Genomic DNA, 22,513 nt, shown 5'->3' with positions numbered 1-22,513 from the left:
AATTCAGGGATAATATTACTGTATCTCCGATTAAGTTTCTTCAGCTTTCACCCAAATTCAAATTAAGTACATCTAAAATTGTCGACGGATTATTTTGTCTACACGTATAGTTGAAGGAATAATTCACTCTCTTACACCATGTCATGGAAAAACGATTACATATGATTTCAATTGTACTAGAAAATTAGCTTTACAAAATATTATCAATATTTACTCAGTACATTATATTCTTAATTTATTTATGTTTACTTAACGATGGGATTCATATTAAAAACCTACTAAAAACTCAGTAGTATTCAACAGTAAATAGCCCAATATCATGCGAAATTCTCACTTCAGGATAGGGGGACTTCCTTTACCTGTTTTGCCTATAGTTTCCCAGGAAAAAAGTTCAGCCCAACCAATTTAATCTGAAAAAGGTTTCAACTATTATTTAAGAAAATACAGTAAAATCAATAGGATTTAATGCTATTCTTAGAATTGCTGCCTGACTATTTAAACTCAAGATGTGTTTTTAACAGAACTGTTGCATTGTTCTGTGACAAATTGGGTGCTTCACAACAATGTACATTGTTCATATATGGGAGTTCTTTGGACAGATTTAAGGATACTTCCAGCAAGAAGACTATTAGTGTTAGAATACCTAATGGCTATCAGATAATCACTTAAAGATGAACATGATGAACACCATGTACTTATAATGGACTAAGAATATACTATTTTTTTGTTCAAATTTGAAAATATGCTGTCTTATAAATTTAAATATGTTACCAGGGGATGAAAATATATTTCCTATTAACCAATCATTTCACTCAATTATATGAAGATAATGATTAGTTTAATTTTCAGCAATGATTACTAACATTGCCTATTTATAGGCAGAGAAATCAAGCTTATTTATGATTAACATTGGGTCAAATTTTGTCGGGCTCGGTTTATTTATTCTACTGTAACCAGGTGGTCACTTTTGGAATATTTCCTTGTGAATGGCACTGAGCTGGCTGGCTTGCTCAACCATGCTTTCACAAATTTGATAACCATTGCATACATAACCTTTGTTGGCAAACCTGTAGGCACTCCTCCATCTCTACAATTGCTGCAGCAGCTTGTTAGATGGTATTCCGTAGTCGAACCTGTAACCTTAAAAGAAAGCATAAAAGGAAATTTTAATGTAATGTCTTCCTCTCCACCTAGTTCCAAATAAACTTTGTAATGCATATTTAAGAAGCCTTCACCTACCTGTGCATCAAAATATCACCGCATCACCAGAGTCATCTGCTTCTTTAAGATATATAGTCACTTTTATTTTGGGGCGAGATTGAGACTATGGAGTTTCTTCTACATCCAAACCCTTATTTTATCCATTAAGTGATAATACTTGCATAGAAAGGTGCTTTAGGGTATTATGCATCCGTCCATTTAATTACCCTGTTGTAGGCAGTCTTAAATGTAAAATCTTTGCTTAATCCTTTACCCCTGCATGCGGCAGGGGCCCAAATGTGCGGCATATGAAATTGTCTTCCATTAGGGCTATTCATTTGATAATCTCCTGTTCTAATACCTTGCCAAGTTCATGCATGGGAGACGAGTTATTTTGTCACAGCTCAAAGAGCTTCCTTGCTGCATGTTACCCAGGAATGTCATAGAAATTACATAGAAAATGCTTAGTAAATTGAAATGCTTTTTCCACCACTTACCTTCCGTTATGCGCTTCAATGGTTTAAGGATGCTGCAGTGATTTCTCCATCATACCAACTTCAGCTGGAGATGATAAACCTATAGGTACAACTTGACATTCCTAGAGTGCAGACACAAGGGTATTTTTTTGCCTAGAATATCTGGACCAGCACCACAATAAGTGAAATGCAATGAGCAAAATCTTTTTTGATAACAAATCAATCCAAGTGCAGAATTGACATTAAGCAGTCCATACAAGAATGGCCAAAACTGATACATCAACACTCCAGCCTGAAGATATTTTCAAAACTGTTGTCGGCACAGTAACCACAATCGCTGTGTAACTCATGAGATAATGCAGTTCTTGCAATCTACATGGTGTTGAATCCTTCACAATGACTTGTTACAAGCTAAGTCATTATATTCAGGGCAACATCTTTGAAGAAACAAAAAGGGTTGTCATATTTGCAATATATACATACATATACGCATTAGGTGAAAAAGAGGCAATAGTGAAACACTGACCTTTTGATGCAGATAACCTGCCGAGGGAATACTTCGTCGTACAATGTTTTATTTATCTGATTTGAGGCAAGAAAACACATCTCCGTACATCTAATAAGGAGAGACCAAATGTAAAATAGTATGAATAAATGTAAAAAGCGGAATGAATCTCTGGCTAAAAAAGCAGAACTTAGGGGGAATTTTAATTTTTAATGTGTGATTGCATCAATGAGGAGTAGAATTCATCTTAACTTACTTAAAATACGTGTATTAGGCATAATTTATTAAAATACATGATTTGAATTTTGGTTGAATAAAAAAATTATAAATATCTACACATCCTAAAAAAAATTGTAATGGATCATAATAAGAGAATAGATAGAATATCTACAGAATGCAGCAGAAAGTCGGGCATGGTTAGGGCAAATGTGAAGCTTAATTAAAGAAATTTAAATTAAATTAGGGTTGGCGCAGATATAATAAACCATTTGCCTTTAAAGTTTATTTTGAGAATGCAATTAACACGGCATGTTAAAGAGGAAATGTGGCATGTGAATCCACAAGGAAAGGATGAACTTGTTAATATCTGCATACCACATGTCTATAGGAGCAGAAAAGAAAGAAGGCTTGACAAAAAATATTAGACCACATGTCAAAGGATAATAAGAATGAAAAAAAACCTTAATATAAACAAGAATATAATTAATCTAATGACTTGCAGTCAAAGTAAGAAAGACAATTTTTAATTAAGATTAGAAAAAGTACACTAACTCACAAAAGAGATGGAATTTTTCTATTTTGGCAACAAGATTTAGAGCAGGCGGAAGATACAAGGAGGAGGTGGTAAGCAGAATAGGGATGACAGAGAAGGCCCGGACATAACTAATAGCAATGGAAGACAGTAGTACAAGTTTAGGCAGAACAAAAAAGCTCCTGAAATTTTAAATATGGAGTTTAGATTTCTTCAGCGAAGAGAGGTGGACAAGCAGAGGAAAGAAACATGTATGTGATGAGAGACAAGAATGATGTACATAAATTGAAAACACAAGAGTACTCCAAAAAGCGGAAGACATCTTCTGAAGGCACAAGAAAAAAAGGAAAGCTAATTGAATAAATTTAGGTGGGACAAAAGTTAATGGTAAAGACAATAACCAAAGGGAATACCAAGAGGAAGAATTACAGATGAAGGTCAATGATGAACTGTTAAAAGAAGCATGTAATGGAAAAAAGTCAACACATGGACCATCGAATGGAATGAAGAACTACATAGTTCGGTACTGGATGAAATTCAGAAACCTGGTACGTACGAATCCTCAGATAGCTAAACTTTTGATTACAAACGATTTTTTATAGAACACCAATCAACATTTTTAATTTTTAAAATAATAATCCTCGGATGCATGCATTGGGATACACTTCAAAATAGAAAGTCTCTCTCAGGAAGATGCACACTTAAAATGTGCCCTTTAATCATGATTTAATCTCATTTTAACAATGGTGGTTTCTTATGCCACGCAACAGATATTAATAACAATACCAGAACTGAAACTTGAGCACAGTAAAACACATGCCTTGCAATTAAATAAAACTTTTTTTTCCAATCCTTTTTTCCTCCACTCTAAAATCATTTCTCAATCAGACACAACTGGCCCCCCTCCCCCCAGTGAGCCAGAACGAATATCACAGACAGTTCAACTTGTATTTTCAGAGTTTCTTTAAACACATTTTATAGTAGTGGTCCCGCATCCATCTCTTCCATTCCGAGACATCCAGCATTGCAACTGGGACGCATCAAAACTTTCATTTCGCGCCGAAACTTTCCCTGAAGTCAGGCATGACTATAGTTACACAATCATCATGGACTGGGCATAGACATCCTGCTCCAGACACTTGCACACATCCTCTAAATAGTGCCTCTTTAGAAAAGCAAACGGACTGCATCTCGAAACAGCAAAGACGGCAAGAACATGGTTCAGTCAACACAAAACATTTTCCATGCGCTACCTTTCACACACCACACCCTCTGGCATTTATATACATGGATCGACCAGCATTTCGCGGACTCTCTAGAAAAGTGAGCTTAATGCAAGCGCTCTATCGAAATTTTCTTTAAATTTACATCAACTGCTTTAATTTCCTCATTTCTCCTTCCTCTCCTCTATCTCACCCAGCTCAGATTCACCCGCAGTTTTAGCTATGGATAACTGCGGTAATCGCACAAAATGCACTTCAACAACTGATCATAAGTGTTTCACCAACGAAACGCTTGTATCCGAATAACATCACATTATCCGTGAGTCTGACTTTTAAGTCTTTGTATTCCTGCCAATCACCTTCCTGAAGAAAATATGGTGTCGAATTCTTGCAGCAAGCACTCTATCACGAGGTTCTGTTGCATCAGGTCGAGGGCCATGTTGAGCGACTCCTGTTTTGGCCACATTAAGGTCGGACCAAAAACAATCGCCAAATTGGCGATATGCATTCGATTGAACTCTTGGAAACTGGTAACTCTGTAACGGAAACAAAAAAAAATGACAATTTCACAATGTCATTGCAAACTGCTATATAGACGACCAATATGACACACTAAGAAGCAATTTATTGGAGAAAAAAATGGACTAAATATACTCAAATTTAATTTAATGCATTGCTATGCATTTATAAATACCTAAGGATAAAATTTCCACAAATAATTCTATTCACTCGTCATTTTATCGATATTATGTTGTAAACACAGAAACTTAAGCTTTCAGTTCACCTGAAACTTGTTGGAAAATACTAAATCTTTTCCATATTTTTAAAACAAATTATACTGCAAGGAATGTACTCATTAAAAGTATCAGAATAAAGTAGGAGTTTCAGGGATATCAAGGACCCCAAATCGATAGATTTTCAATCTTATCTATACAGCATGGTATTGTCATCTCATTCATCTAATACTAAAAAATACAGTAAAAGGTTTGAATAAAAAGTATCAATAACAATTTTTTCCTGATGTGTGCAGGAAGTACCAAATTCAGACCGATGGTTAAGTGTGCACATGACCACAGATCATATTGGTATTGACAACATGACAGTGGACACTATTGTAACTGAAAATTTGGAAAGTTTTTAGTGTGCAGCAAAAAGATCTGTGCTAAACCTATCCCGAAGGTCTTGCCGGATGACCAAAAGCAGAGTTGAGCGCAAAGACATTCTGCAATGGCATCATGACAATTTTCCAACTCAATTACAGTCCTGACTTGGCACCAGCAGACTCTTTCGTATTCCCAAAAGTGAAATCCTTCCTCAAAGGACACCACCGTGGAACCCTAAGAGCTGACAAAGAAGCTTGTGCCCTTAAGGACCTTCCAGAATCCATCTACCAGGGAACGCTGAGTCGTGTAAAAGCCACTGGCAAATGTGTATCGATGGTCTAAGGGATGTACCTTGAAGAATTTCGAGGCATTGGAGCATTATCTGAAATAAATCTATTTTTCCAAAAATTCCCCCACACTATTCAAAACCATATATGAGCCAGAAGCAAATGAAATCTCTATAAAAGATGAGAGACAGGAAAGTAATTATGAAACTTAGTTTGCATTCTGTCCTTGCTATATTTCAACAGTATAACATGTATCAAATTCATGAAAATGGGATCCTGAGACAGCATAGTCAGGGCTCGACAGAAGATACACAAAAAATATTACATACCATGCCACTTATAAGCAATGATGACCAATGCAAAACACGATTCTTTACTGCACACAATAATTTACCTAACCTCAACCCCCTGCAATGGGCTTTTGGGATACTGATTTAGATATGACACACGTACTTGACTGCTGACATGCCAACCCCTTGATTGGTTTGAATTAGATGAAATAGTAATTAATTTGTGGCCTTTTCACTCCTTATTATACATTCATAGTTCCCAACCTCCTTATAAGACCAATATGTCTTCCATAGATTTGTCCTTTTTTCAAGTATGAACTAGATGTGAATAGTGCTGCTCCCAAAAAATTCCTTAAATTAAATAATTGTTGTTGAGGGCTGTGTATTTGATTGAAGAAATCTCAATTACTCCATTTTTGACCTAGTAGTGCTTCCAGAAATCACCGAAACCCTGAACTCAAAGAGTTTAAAGCCCTCAAGTGGGCAGCATAAACTAATGGATAAGAATGGGCTTTTTTTACTGACTTGATGTATATTCTAATGCCTAAGTCGACCATTAAATATAACATTTTAAAGAAACAATCAAGTGTCAACATATTCACAGGAGAGTTATTCATAAAATAAAGATGCTATTTGAGATGAGAGCCAAACTTCTTCAAGGTCACATTCTGAAATTCACTGCAATTACCACCTTAAAATGATACCATTTCACTACCACAAAATCCACTGGTGCTACCGCTAACTGCTTGTTTGCAGCATAGTGGTAAAAACCATTTAATCGTAGCAGTACTTGCAACACTGGCAGTGAATTTCAGAGTTCATTCAAAGTCTTATTATCAATCATAATGATGGAAATAAAGTTCAATTGTTTATAGCTTGAAAACTGCAGTTAAAATTATTTCTTGCAGCCCTTACTACCTGAGATCTTGTGTTTAACAAAAGTTCACAAGTTATACTTTAATCAATTCACTGAAATCAGCATTGCAGTACAAACAGAAAAAAACTAGGGTCTACTTCTACACAATATACATTTAAAAAATTGAAATTTAAAGTGAAAATTCAAGGTTGGACATAGGCATTAGGTAAGACAAAAATATACTTAGTAAGCAAGATGAGCATACATGGTAATTGTAAATCCCTGTAAATGACTGTATACACTAACTCAAAAAGCCTTTCATTTTAAGCTGCACACTTTAGTGGGAACGCAAGAGGTAAATTGTCTCTGGAAGTATAAATAATATGAATAATCACCTTAGTAAGTGCTGCAAAAGGAACTTCAGGGTATCGTAGTTGGCCACAGGTAAAATCTTCACTATATCCTTGAATTCATGTAACTGTTCCTTCCTGTTTGCATTAGCTGTAAGCAAAAGAAATGACATATCATTTAAAATACTTTCATCAGCATAAAATTCATCAATTTTTTAATGTCTTCCTACCAAAATAACTGATTTCACACACATTATCCAGTGAAGACCTGCGTATAACTTTATTTTTAATCCAATTTTGAAGGAATGATGAAGACTGTGATAGAGGGGAGAAGTTTGGGCAAGCAAGGAAGAGGCAGGAATAGGGAAGACATGGGAAGGCATGTTAGATGGACTGCAGGGAGGAAGGAAGTATACGAAGATGAAGAAGGACTTTGTTGTAGAATGGGGTGTCAGGTTGCATCTTGTTAGGTCAGGCTAAGGAATGCAATTATGTCCAGCCTATAACCATACAAAACCCTACTTAAATGGTAGAATACCAAATAATAACAATTTCAATTGTACAATTTCCTTTTCAATTATGGTTCTAGATATTTTTGTGCACAAGATGACCATCCAGCTGAAATTGACCATCAAATCGAAGGCCTGCTAGAGTAAACTGTGGTAAGTTTTGGAGAGAAAATGGCACCAAAGGGTTTAAGCAAATTGGAGGATGCATGCTCATTATGAGTACCAATGTCTACACCGATGACTTGAAAGAATTGTCAATTAACTGACAGGAAAGATTAAAATAAAATTCAAATTGTCAGTAGTATTTAATATTTTAGTTTAAACATTTTTGTACTCTCCGCATTTTCTATTTATTGTTTCCCTTGCATTCATTTGCCCTGAGAATTTCATGGTCTCCTTTAAGGTAAAGAAATAACATAGTATTACTATGGAACAAATGTGTCGTTAGCAATCTGCAATGCATTATTTTAATTGGTACCATATTATGAATATGAATCCGTATCGGTGAGCCTTTTCAAAAATTTGTCTTTGGCCATTCATTTGTTTATTCCTTGCTATGAGATTGGATTAGCTTTCTGAGAAAAATATGTTCTGCTATACACTTTATGAAAGTTCAGTGTTCTTGTAAAACTCTTCAATTCCACCCTTATGAAAATGCCTGAATAATGGAAAAAAAGTGTACTTTCCAAAGATGCAAATACAAGGAATGAAAAAATAATCTCTCTGTATGTATCTGTATCTATATACGAGGGTCATCCGGAAAGTAGTACCCGTTCGTGCCGCATGAAGTGCTGACGACGCGAGTAGCCGCTGGACGAGGTCAGATAGCTTCAGTGGCTTGTCTGCCTTCTCTGAGCCAAGTTCCGTGACGCTAGCATTGCCTGTGTTGTTTCTGTGATTGTTTACAATGTTTAAAAAAATTGAGAACGCCGCCAGTTGTGAAGTGAGGGCAGTGATTAAATTCCTCAATGCAAGAAACGTTCGCCCATGTGATATTCATCGCCAATTAAAGGAGGTGTATGGAGACAATGTAATGGACGAGTCGTCTGTTCGGCGGTGGTGTCGCAACTTCAACATGGGGAGGGGGAACACACACGACGATGAGCGTTCGGAGAGACCGTCTGTCATTACAGACCAACTGGTGAGCTCAGTTGACGAATTCGTGAGGAACGATCGGCGCGTCACAATTGATGACATCTGTGAGCATTTTCCCAATGTTTCTCGAACAATTGTTCATGAAATTGTTAAACACCATCTGCATTATGCAAAAATTTGTGCAAGATGGGTCCCTCGCGTATCTCAATGAGCTGGCGGCGAAGGACTATGCAGCAGGAATACAGAAACTTGTCACACGTTATGACAAATGCCTTAATTTGCTTGGAGATTATGTTGAGAAGTAGTTTAAAGTATCCTCTTTCAAATAAAATTTTTTATGTTTGTTAATATTTACTTTTGTGTCTTTATTTCACGAACGGGTACTACTTTCCGGATGACCCTCGTATATGAAAACCATATTTCCCTCATATTTCAGTTATCCATGCTCCATCATGCAACTATTAGCGCACAGATAATCAAGAGTTCACTATTCATACATCAAATGAATCCCTTCAAGCCGTCCCAGAGTATCAGAGCATACACACTTAAAAAGAATCTAATTTTGGGCTAAAATTCTAAGAATGGACTCCCAATTACTTTCATCATTTTCTTCTCTTGCATCATCCTCTAAAATTCTGTCACTTTTACATATTTCTATACATAGATGTCTTCTATTTGAAATGAATTAAAAAGTTGATACGCAGTTGTCTAATTGCGTATGTTCAATAAAGAATGATTTTTGATTTATTATTTACATCATCAATCAAGCAAACATTTTAATTTTAAGTCATATTGTTAGGTTGATGTGCAACGTACTCATGAGGTATGAGTTTCATTGTTTTGACCGTTGTATTTCATCAGTGTCAACCATCTCTAATTGAAGCATTCTCAGTTCATCAATGGCAATTAGATCTCGTTTGACTTCTGAATTAGGACTAGAAACACTCTTTTCATTTAGATTTTGCACACACCTACGTTGATTGAGGACAGGACAAGGCATAATAAAACCCCAAAAATAATCGCAGAAAAAAAACCAAATGTCATAAACCTAGAAAACATCTTGTTTCCTGGATGGGGCAGCAAATCACAAGGGAAAGTGAATCTTAGGTTGGCATACAAAGGTTAGCAATGGATGGAAGGAAACGGCAGCAATGATAAGGTTTGGCTTTTTACTTTTCTTATCATGAAGAAGAGCACTGATATGCCAAAACACATACAGTAGGACAGACGGTACTTACTGGAAGCTGTGAGAGCCCGGTTGAACAGGGAGTATGGAATGAGTGGTTCTTTCAGCTCTCGGAAGAAGAGTTTCAGGGCTCCAGTAAGGACATGAACGTCTTCCTCCATGTCAACTATTGACAAATTATTCTGGTCCACCTGGAAACATAAAAGAGAAATTACAACTCCTTTTACCATCACTGTTCAACTTAAAATAACACTCAAGAAGTACTCAAGACTAACTTCACGTTTTTTTAAAGAAAGGGAAAAAATATCAATTTCTGGACGATGGTAAAAAAGTTTCACGAAAAACTACTTGAACATAGATTTTTACGAAAATAATCTACCTAATATAATGATTGAATTGTATGATTGTACGATTACATGAAAAAATCAAATTTAAAGTTATTTTATGAACAAAGCAGCCATTTTGATAATTTCACATGAAAACTAGAACAATGGACACACAAAACAATGGAAACAATCACTGAAATAGGCAATTCTACAATTAGATATCAGAGTAGTTAAAATGAACATGGTTCAAGTTCAAAACAGATAATAATATACCTTTGAGATGAGTCCTCATTTTTTCAAGCTCACAAAATTATCTATGGACTTAAAAAGAGTTGGCTCGCAAAATAAGGGGAGTTTAAAAAGTTGATAGCCCAACATAAGACGCAATAAATAAACAAATTCAACATTTAAAATCTTACCACAAAAATTTATGAATCAATTTCATAACTTTTGACGCAGTTTTACAATTATTTTATCTGTTTCAGCATGAAGCTTCAGTATTACATGTTTTTTCAGAAATGACGAAAGGATGTAACCCTTCATCCAATCAATATCTTCTCTCAAACTTAAACTCAAATTAACAATTCTTTTGGACTCAAAGAAGGAAGCCCTCTTGGTGGAATCTTTCAGGGTTCACTGACCTGTAGGCGGATCTTCTGGACTTGAGACAAATTGCCAGAGGCTCGATAGAGACCATCTGCTTTCATGTTTTCTGGTTTCGACTCAATCGCCGCTATACACCTCTGCACAAAGAGTGGGATTCTTGGGATTCCCTCCCCGCTGACTTGCTCCAAATAACATCCAAATGCTGGCTCATCTGTGATACCAAGAGGAAATTCATTAATAGCATCACCAGCAACCACGTTGCATCCTCAATGAATGTGTGTGTGATATAACTTCATAACTTTTGGGCCATCTTTCTCAATTCAAATGTGAAATTTGATAGAATCTACAAACTGCGAAAGTAGGTAGTTTGTCAAGGTAGAAATGAACTTGAAATGGATCTATACCAAAAATTTCATGCTCAGGTGATATCTTAAAACAATTTTCTATAGGTCTAAAATATATCGGGAACTACTTTCCATCCGTTCATTTGCCCCTCTATGACAACGGTATGAACTATTTAAAAACATGGGAATTTAACCATTGTATATCATTTTTTATAAAAGATATCAGGAAAAACTTGTGACAAAGTGCATGATTTACTATAAATTTTGTCAAATCATCTTTTAATTTTGAAACTTTAACGACAAAGATTGTTCAAGAAGATTCGAAATGATGTTGGAACCTCTCCCAAACAGAATGTATAACTTCTAAATGAGGTGTTTATTTTTTCACGAGTGATTGAGCTCCTATAAACCATTGTGACTATTGATAGCCTGATAATTATTGATTCACCTGAACAATAGGAAATAAAATTATGAAACAAACCTAAAAACTGAACTAGCCGCGGATGCGAAAACAGTGAACCAACCAACCACCAGATATTATTAATGCACTAGAGACTCACTCTATTGATTGCTAAACAAAATGAAAAATGCTTAAAATGCAAGGAATGTGCCAGAACTTAATTAATAACATTGAATGTTCCAGAATAATCAAATGGATAGATATTATATCAACACAATTATGATGAAACACCAAAACATTCTCAAAAAAGATATACAAGACATTACCATTGAGTATGCCAGTGAAATAAGGCCATGAATATCCAAAAATTTAACAGGATACACAGATGTTCTGACACTTTCAATTATATTCACTATCATCTCATCCCCCATTACCGTTGATAACTCTCTCTAATGTTGCTAATGACAATGATTTCCTCAGATGAATGACAAAAAAGTAGGAATATCAGACTATGCTGATGGAATAGTCCCTGTGCTACTGCCCATTTAAGTTAACAATTTGAATTTTATGAATACATTTGAAATATCTTATAAAAAAAGCCAGCCTAATGTTCTTTCAAAAACAAGATTAGAACTTAATTACCAATATCTATGGAAAAACTTATTGTTATTTGACAATTCAACAGCAAAATGGGGATTTATTCCCCAAGGCAGAGTCAGTCAGCCAGTATTCTCTAACCAAACTAAATATCTTTCATTATATACAACATTTATTTTTTAAGAATACCTCCCGGTGAAATATAAATAGATGGTTAGTGTTATAATAGATATAAATTTCATAGAATGTTTGATGTGAGCAATTCATAGGGAATTGTGAATTGATTTTTAACTACGAGCAATTAAATTTTGAAAAATGACAAGAGAACAGGCTGAAAACATTTATTTCACACCCATGAATTTAAGAAAACCATGGAACTGCACCAAGCACTAGTCAGCCATTGTCAGTACGAGCAAATCTTCAAGCATACCTTTCCAAATACCCTTCTTCACCAAAGATTCCATGGTTGGCCTGCGGTGGAAAAATTTCTTGAGACGTGCCTTAATTTTCACCTGTCTCTCCGTGATATTTGCTGCGCTGAGGTCTTCCATGGAGGCATCCTTTTTAACTGTTGCAGGACAAAGGAGAAGGAAATTAAAACTTTATCTCCTGGTAGCCAAAAGAGAAGAGGCTTTTGCTTAAAGGTTCAAGAATAAAGATTTACCTTTGACTGACTTAGAGCGACCTATTCGAGGGAATTTCTTGTGTTCATCTGGAGAGTGGGGCTCTGCATAATTCCTCAGCTCCAAAGTATTCATTCGAGGCGATCCATCAAAACCGGATGGCTGGAAAAAGATGGAAGGCATTAAAATTATTAACAAAGTCCAACCATTCTGAGTACAGCTGGAAGCATTCTATATGTTGGCTCTCTTCAAACGGGTGACATTTTGAGTTGATTTTGGGATATTAGGAGGAAATATGATTAATAAATAATGGGAGAACGCTCTAAATCACTGGGTTATTACCTCATTAAATCATATACAATTATAAAAATCAAACATAAAGATCCAATCTTTGGTTCTGATTTTCAGGAATGGCTGAACAAAATAAAATGAGTGACTTCTAACTATGCTGATATCGTATTCACTCAATCACGATTAAGACTGCATCTATAAAACAACAACAATTGTCTCTAATGTGCACAAACCAAATGACATATACCATGCTGACATGTACACCTTCCTGGGCAAGCGCTGGTGTATCTGTCTGCTATAGGGATATTAAATAGCCCAATATTTCTCCAAATAAACGGTTTCAAATAGACATTTATGCACAAACTATTGCTACTAAAACCTGATAATAAAAAGTAGAGGAAACTAAACCACTAATACCAATCAAATGCAGTGCACCCATTAGAGAAAAGTAAGCAGACTAGGAATTAAAACAACCTAGCAATACCATCAGAAAAATATCATATATATTTAATATTATGTATGTAGTAGTATTGAATGTAATATCATGCATAATATGAAATAATTTCCCAATTAAATTACGAAACTTGGAATAATTTCCTACACTTAAAATATCAATATGGAAATATATATATATATATATATAAATATATATATATAAATATATATATACACACACACACACAGACATATATATATATATATACACATTTATAATTATATATATATATATATATATATATATATATATATATATATATATATATATAATATATATATATATATATATATATATATATAGTATATATATATATATATATATATATATATATAGTATATATATATATATATATATATATATATATATATATATATATATATATATAGTATATATATATATATATATATATATATATATATATATAGTATATATATATATATATATATATATATATATATATATATATATATATATACTCACACGTTATTTCTTGATATTTCGACGGAAACAATCCGTCTTCCTCTGAAGATATAGAAGTCTATATCTTCAGAGGAAGACGGATTGTTTCCGTCGAAATATCAAGAAATAACGTGTGAGTGTTCTTCTTTTTTTGTGTTTCTATATTGTGTGTTACTGTGTATTGTACTATTCGGCACTTCTGTGTTACGTCTACGAAAGCATATATATATATACACACACACACACACACACACACACACACACGAGAGTCATCCGGAAAGTAGTACCCGTTCGTGAAATAAAGACACAAAAGTAAATATTAACAAACATAAAAAATTTTATTTGAAAGAGGATACTTTAAACTACTTCTCAACATAATCTCCAAGCAAATTAAGGCATTTGTCATAACGTGTGACAAGTTTCTGTATTCCTGCTGCATAGTCCTTCGCCGCCAGCTCATTGAGATACGCGAGGGACCCATCTTGCACAAATTTTTGCATAATGCAGATGGTGTTTAACAATTTCATGAACAATTGTTCGAGAAACATTGGGAAAATGCTCACAGATGTCATCAATTGTGACGCGCCGATCGTTCCTCACGAATTCGTCAACTGAGCTCACCAGTTGGTCTGTAATGACAGACGGTCTCCCCGAACGCTCATCGTCGTGTGTGTTCCCCCTCCCCATGTTGAAGTTGCGACACCACCGCCGAACAGACGACTCGTCCATTACATTGTCTCCATACACCTCCTTTAATTGGCGATGAATATCACATGGGCGAACGTTTCTTGCATTGAGGAATTTAATCACTGCCCTCACTTCACAACTGGCGGCGTTCTCAATTTTTTTAAACATTGTAAACAATCACAGAAACAACACAGGCAATGCTAGCGTCACGCAACTTGGCTCAGAGAAGGCAGACAAGCCACTGAAGCTATCTGACCTCGTCCAGCGGCTACTCGCGTCGTCAGCACTTCATGCGGCACGAACGGGTACTACTTTCCGGATGACCCTCGTGTGTATATATATATAGATATATAGATATATAGATAAATATATATACATATATATATATATATATATTTTTTTTTAATAAAATACTCAAAATATTGTCATTGAGGGACCAATATTAAACATGCAATCTTCTCTTATTTCCACTTAGTAAGCATTCAAATTGTCATTGCTTACTTAATGATCTAAAATTGCATGTTTGTTTTGGAGTATCTTTACTTCCACTTCCTTTATCAATCTTACTTTTACATAAACAGATAAATTGAACTGCATCGTGTTCTGTTTCAAATGATATCATATGACGGTTTCCCAATGCACCAATGTCTGCCTTCATAATTGGCACATGTTCAGCACTCATTTTAATTCTATTTAATAAATTTACATTTCCTTTCCAGCTCTCCATTCATTTGTGTTGATAAACCATGTATTTATTATTGAATATCTGATGTTTTGATAGTTCCAAATTGCTGATTTAAAGTATGGTTGGCTGAAGCAGATCTCATGTATTGGTACGATTCATGTGAATTCATTAATTCACTATCTACTTCCCCGAGAAATAAAATCTTTTTCTTAAAACCCTGAAAATTCATCATTAGCGTACATGATGGGAATAGAATTCCATGCAAGGGAGAAGCAAAATATAAGAAATAATGAAGGTTTTTTTAAGACTTACCAGCTTGAGGGCAGCTTTAGAAATGTCCTGAAACCAAGCTTCGGCATTCTGAGCATTGTCGTCCTGACAGAGAACTTGCAGACCCAAAACAGTGCTCACGCGAAACACATTCCTCCGACTAGAAAGCTGATCTTCCCTGTCAACGAGAGCACCGTTAAGGTCAACGGACAGCTCTGGCATTGCCCCTGCATCACCTGGACTGATGCTTCCTCCCATAGTGCCGGCTTTCTATAGGACCAAGCAAAAAGGGAAAAACCACACTTAGCCTGCATTGTATGTTCATTTTATATTACAGAATGTTCACACAAGGCTAATTAAATTCACATCAGTCAATTTAACTTTTCTCTGATGAGGAGACAAGTTTTCCAGCAGCATAAGAGGAGTCAAATGATGGCAGATTGCTCTTATTAGTCATAAAGTGTTCATGCTATCACTCTTTGCTAAGTTGCAAAGCTAAGCATGAAAATGACTTTAATATACCACCTTGGTTAAAAGTTTGTAATCAAATGTGTAATGTAAAATTCGATTAAAATATGTATGATGGAAAAGATCATAATTGTCACAAGTAAGAGAAAATTTTAACAAGTCACCTGGCCAATTCGACTGGTTCAGGGGAACACATTATTACCATTAAGCAAAGACCAACTGTAAAGAAACTCTTCGAGAATCAAGATGCTGATTTCACAGAATTCGCTCTTTCTACACTTTCCAACATTATCAAATTGGCATCACCAAAGTAGGGTGCATTGAGGTTAATGACAAAAAAGTCATTTCATTAAATATATCACCATATTCACATTACCATTGAAACCAAACATCTTCATTTTTAGGAGCAAGTTAGGGGACAATCCATTAAAATTTGTTGTCTCAGGCGTAACTTTGTGGAATTTGCATAACATATTGAAATGTAATGAAATAATTGACTTTGTAATTCCACACACTTTATTTAAAAACACACGACCCAGGTTTCGACGTTGAACGTCATCATCAGATGATGATGATCACCTGATGATGACGTTCAACGTCGAAACCTGGGTCGTGTGTTTTTAAATAAAGTGTGTGGAATTACAAAGTCAATTATTTCATTACATTTCAATAGACAATCCATTAGTTAAATAAGTCAGAAGAAGTCCATTTCAATCTTCATTCATTATGATCACAACTCAAAACATCGGCTATTATTACTGATTAATTTTTTATTAAATGGCAGCAGTACATAATAAGGACAATATAAAGTAAATTGGGCATCATTGTCATCCCAAGCTTATGGGTACAGTCCTTTTGATCACAATGCCATTTTGTGTGTGGTGAAGCCACCTACAAAAATATTAGGTAATTCCCACCAATTCCTACCATCTCAGCTAACCTACAGACTGATACAGACCCTATAGACTTGCTCCTTAAGCAAATAATATAATATTTTGATGAAACAGGAGAATATTTGGCGTCAATTACATAAAAAAGTGTACTCTGTACACACAGCTCAATTACCTTGTTTCCTTAATGGCATGAGAGTTGTTCCTCCATTCATAAAGCTTTTCATAATAAAGTTTGTCCCAGTCGCGTCCATGGCAACAATAGCCATTGTTATAGCATTCTAAATAAACAACATGGCGTGCTTAAGGTATGCAATTTTCTAAACACACTAAATACTTCAATATTTACAACTCTTCATTTTTTAAGGGCAATTTTATCAGCAACCAAGTCTAAGCCAATTTATTGTGTTATGGTTTCTACACTTTCACAGTCTACATGATTGACACAATGTAAAACATCCAATCAAATTTTAATAATGTATTATCTGAGGAGTTAATGACAGGCCAAATTTCCTCAGAGTTAATTTGGGACATTCTGAAAGGAAAAGAATCACAAAAAGTCTTACCACGGCAGCAAAGGTTTTAGCATCCTTGAAGAAGAGCAGCAAAAGCTCCGTTAGGACAACATGACTAGGAGCCCAGTTCTTCCTCACTCTCTTCTTATTTTCAGTAATTTTCGTCTTGTTCAACGTTCCCTCTCGGATGATATACTGTTTTCAGAGGAGAGAAGAAGGAATGGATTACGAAAAGGTATACAATGGACCAACATATTGGATTTTTTGAATAAACATGCATGTTATAAATAAAAATTCTAAAATAATTCTATTTCATTAAACGACAGTAATAGCAATGTGTCTGTTCTAATGACTGAGGAAGAAACCTCTTCTCTTTGCTTGTTCAGTCACGTTCCACATTCAATAAACCTTGAAAATATTCAATTTAATGACAATAGATATAATATGCGTTAAAAAATATTTTATTTGAGTAAATATATAGGAATTTATTTTCAGCAATACTTTTACCAGTTGCAGTCCTCGAGTGCCTTAATTATGTGACTTGAAGATTTGATGTGATTTGAAATGCTACTTAAATGAAAATGAATGTTTTCCATGCAATTGTATTGCAGTTGTTTTCACCAGCTTAATCTAATTGTAACTACAAATGCATTTGATTGATTCATTGTGAGAGGATGTTTCAAGCAGTTGTGTTTTCTTGCTCAAAGAATACTCTCACAGAACTTGGGAAACGTAAAAAGTGAGGAATAAAATACAAAAACAATTGACATTTGGAAGCACAATTACAGGGTTTGCCACAAAATTTCTAAGTGCCCCACAACAAGTTGTAACATTGAACTTAGCAACTAGCAGATAGATGTAACTGGGTCTCTTTTTATGATTGTCATGGAATGATTGTCAAATTCTGGATTTAAAATAATGGCAGCTTCGAATAGGAAAACACCAACATGTTGTCCTGGCAATTGAATGGGGGGGAGCATAATTTGGACACCAAATCATAGAAATCAAATTGAATGAAGAGTTTCATGAAAATACCACATGTTTATCCCTCTATTCTCCTTCCAGTCCCCATGATACTACAATATGAAACTTCCTTACAGCAATAGAAGGGATTACATCCAAATACCATATTTACTGATCAATTAGATAGACTTTTTTAACTCCAAAATGTATTCTAAAACCAGCCCGCATCTGATGGGCTGAGGTTACGTGGGTATGACATTATTCTTTAAGTTACAACCCGATTTGCTGGGAAAAATACTTTCTATTACCTATTTTTCCCCTCATCAGTGCAAGAAAATGGTTATATTTATTCCAAATTTTAATAGTAACATCTTTTTGAGCCAGTAGTAAGCAATAGAGATTGACATGATAGGACAGTATGTTCTAAAAAAACCCAGATAAAATGTAAATGCATACAATGTAGCACGTTTAGTTTCATCTCAATGTGTCCCACGAGCCAGACCTCCAGATTAGCTCATCATTTTTCAAGGATATGGTTCATTAGGCCACCAGTGAAATTATATTCCAAAATTTTAAGATATTTAGAGTGAATTATCAAATATACATTTCAAGATATACACAAAACCCATAGGAAACCAGGTCTGACATATTTTGCTTTACTGGCATTCTAGTTATGTCTTTAGTATTCACTAAAACTACCATTGAAAATTTAACCTTGACTTAAATTCTGTTCCCTTAATGAATAATAAGGATATAATTATTATATTCTCTTTACAGACATCATTATTTTGATATTGACATCTACATCTGTTCAAGGAACTATACTATTTCTTTCTTTGAGAAATTTATTTACTCCTAGCATGGGTTAGGAAGGTTTTAATAAAACTGTCATCACAGATTTATCTTTTTACAATTATATATATATATATATATATATATATATATATATATATATATATATATATATATATATATATATATATATATATATATATATATATAATGCAAGTAACAATGTAAAATGCAATAGCTCAATTTATATTGTAATTTAATGTTAAAGATGGTAGCAAAATATAATGTTTTCCTTACTCACCATATTTCCATCCCAGAGTTGCGGCCAGTCTTTGCTCCCTTTCCCTCTTTCTCCCAAGATTTTCACATCACCCACGCTAAAATTCAAATGGAACAAGCTCCATTAAAATCAGGAATGAAAATTGGCAAATAACTTAAAGGCAAAACTTGAGTTGCATCAAATGTAACTCAATATGTAATGTGTTAAGTGGGCGACAGAGTCATAGACAAATTAATTACGAGACACAGCCAATCAACAAGAATTAGTAGATCGCATGACTGCATTTAAATTAGGTAATATCAACTGAGGGCATAGTTTCACTGCCAAGAATCACATTTTTATAAATTATGCACTTACTCATTAAGCGGCGATTAAATTCAGCAGGATAAAAAAAATTATGAATATAGTTTACACGTAAAAACTAATGGAAGTGAAAAAAACATTCAGCAAAAGTAATGAAAATAATCTATTATTTAAAAAGAACTGAAAATCACTAAACTACTCATTGACTTATCATGAATGCACCTTAAGTGTAGGAAACATGATTATGGTCACATGAATAAGTTTAAATTGAATCTTTGACAGGGAACAAGTATTTTTAAAATTGGAAGATTTTTTTAGCACTAAATACCCTATCTCAAATGGGCTCTTGGAACCATTTAATATTTCAAAACACAAGCTGTGAAACCCCTATTCTATTAAATTATTCCATTATTTTTCTTAGCTTATGTTTTTAAAGGGAATATGACCTAATTAAAACAAGTTCCACCTTTTCATGTTTTAATTTTTCCTGTGGGTACAGGGATGGATGGCAGTTGTTCAAAACTACAAACAAAGCAAACTCCTGCCTCCCAAAATGGAGTAGTAGTTACTAGGGGATGCAACCAACAGCTTTTGCAATTTACAATTTAAATGTAAGTGATCTTATGAGATTATAATTTTCAATGAATAAGGGATGAAAAGTGGAGATAAACCCAGCGTCGGTATTTGCCTACCCCTAAAAAAAGCCACCAAGGGATTACACCATCAAAAAGAGTCCCATCTCACGGACAGCATACACCTTGTTTAGGTACTCGGCACCCCAAATAGGGGTTTGGATAATACTAAAAATATTCTGCCAATTCCAAGATTTGAACCCTAGTCAACCTTGTGGTGGGAAGCCAGTATATTAGCCACGGCAACATCTCCAGATGCCCCCTTCCCAAAAATGCATGGACCACAAAATGACTCACCCTGGATCCCCGATGACCATGGAGCGCGTTTTGGCAGCCCTTGTGGACCTCCCAGCTCGCAGTTCCTTATCCATCATGCTGTCTCGCAGCTGGATGAGCTTCCCTCCCTTCTCCCACTGGTTCATCTTCATCTTGACGAGGGGCATCACAGCCACCATGTCATCTCTGCTGACACCCACGAGGGCACCACTACCACTGCCCTCCCTCTCCGTTGTCTCCCTGGAGCCGGCCTCCTCCCCACCCGAGGATCGGCCAGAGATGAAGGAATCAGATCCGGCTGGTGAGCCCGACACTCCTGCCCCCGGGGGTGGGGTCTGTGAATGAATGCCAGGAGAATGAGACAAGGCGGGAGACCCACAGAGCATTTCACACCAAAGGCCAATAAAACACTTGGGACTTTCAAATGGGAAGGATTGCCTCTTGATGAATGCATTGCAAGTTCATTATTTTTATTCAACCAATAATCATTTGAACAATAATTACATTGATTACACCACCACAGTTATCAACCCAAAGGTCTATTTATTTGGTGAGGGCAGAGCTCACCTAATGAGTAATAAGACCAATTATTATTAGGAAATCTAACAGTCAAGGTAAGTTTTGGATGGACACAACTACCAAATAAATATCTTGTCTCTACTAAAACAACACAACTCAACATTCTACTCTATGTTCAACAAGCCCCTTTCATCTCCATGTAATTCCTTCCTCCCTTCATTCTGTCCAACATCCCTACCTATCCTATTCCTGGCATTCTTCCTCAGCCTTACTTTCTTCCCTCTATCACAGTCTTCAACTTCCCATTGCTGATCAATACACCCTTCATCCATTATTCCTGCCTCCTTATGATTTCTCCCAACAATCCCCTCTCCTCCCCTTCCACCATACCCATCAATACCTCTTTTGGTTTCCTTTCTGTCCACTTCACCTTCTCTGTCCTCCTCCACACCCACATTTCAAAAACTACCATCATCTATGCCTATCATCCATCTTCAACAACCACGTGTCCACACCGTACATAACTGTACCCCATATCAAAGTTTTACTAAGCCTTTTCTCAACATTCTTACTCAACATCCCAGTCATCCATTCCCTTCTCCTTGTGAAAACCTTTTTGCATAGTGCAATTCTTCTTCTTACGTCCCTACTACTTTGACCATTTTGTTCCAAATCACTTCAGAGATGCATAAACTGTTCCACCTGCTCTAGTTTGTGCCCTCCTCTTTTAATGTGTAACTTAGACTCTCTTTATGCCCTATAAGCTCAATATGGAATGTGAAATTCATTCATGAACAGCATAATAAGGTGGGCTACTTTGTTATTCCCTGTGCCACTTGAGGTTTTACTGGAAGATCTGCACCTGAAAAATATCACTCGAATTGGGAAAAGCAGAGAATGCCCAGAGATACACAGAATGGAACCTTAACCCTCTGGTCAGTAGCCCAGTGCTCCACCCATTGGACTACCATGTCCTCTTAATTCATCAAATCAATCCAATTTTATTTATATCATGGCCTGAACTCATTTCTTAAGGTTACATTGCTAAGTTCTTCCAATCTGCTCACACAATCTTATGTGATAGCAAAACTACCACAACACACATTTTATTTTCCTAAAGGATATGTAGCTGAAAATATTATTTTTACATTTATGAAATTGCTCAATAGCAGGCTGCTTGGAAAAGGAATAGTTTGACCGTTATTCAACTTCCAAAATGAATTCAAAAAAGCATCAAGCCATAGGGGGTCGTGTTGC

The 22,513-nt window shown here is 35.4% G+C and overlaps 1 protein-coding gene across 5 annotated transcripts in view; it reads right to left on the bottom strand.

Annotated features, from left to right (window-relative positions):
- Positions 1-3,622: 3,622 nt before the first annotated feature.
- The window catches only part of LOC139691375 (rho GTPase-activating protein 15-like), a 1,001,962-nt gene continuing 983,071 nt past the window's right edge, over positions 3,623-22,513 (bottom strand). For all 5 annotated transcript variants that reach the window (XM_071589170.1, XM_071589169.1, XM_071589171.1 and 2 more), the window contains exons 5-14: positions 20,759-21,072; positions 19,548-19,623; positions 17,543-17,686; positions 15,661-15,888; positions 12,769-12,889; positions 12,535-12,672; positions 10,799-10,974; positions 9,884-10,022; positions 7,087-7,192; positions 3,623-4,691 (exon numbers count right to left, since the gene is read on the bottom strand). In XM_071589170.1, coding sequence (XP_071445271.1) covers positions 4,511-4,691; positions 7,087-7,192; positions 9,884-10,022; positions 10,799-10,974; positions 12,535-12,672; positions 12,769-12,889; positions 15,661-15,888; positions 17,543-17,686; positions 19,548-19,623; positions 20,759-21,072 — 1,623 coding nt within the window. In that variant the 3' untranslated portion in view covers positions 3,623-4,510. The remainder of the gene's footprint in view (positions 4,692-7,086; positions 7,193-9,883; positions 10,023-10,798; positions 10,975-12,534; positions 12,673-12,768; positions 12,890-15,660; positions 15,889-17,542; positions 17,687-19,547; positions 19,624-20,758; positions 21,073-22,513) is intronic.

Source organism: Hetaerina americana, unplaced genomic scaffold (assembly GCF_022747635.1).
Source record: "Hetaerina americana unplaced genomic scaffold, ioHetAmer1.1.p SCAF_33, whole genome shotgun sequence".
Lineage (NCBI taxonomy): Eukaryota > Metazoa > Arthropoda > Insecta > Odonata > Calopterygidae > Hetaerina > Hetaerina americana.
Note: the sequence above shows the minus strand (reverse complement) of the source record. Positions and strands in the feature narration are given on the sequence as shown.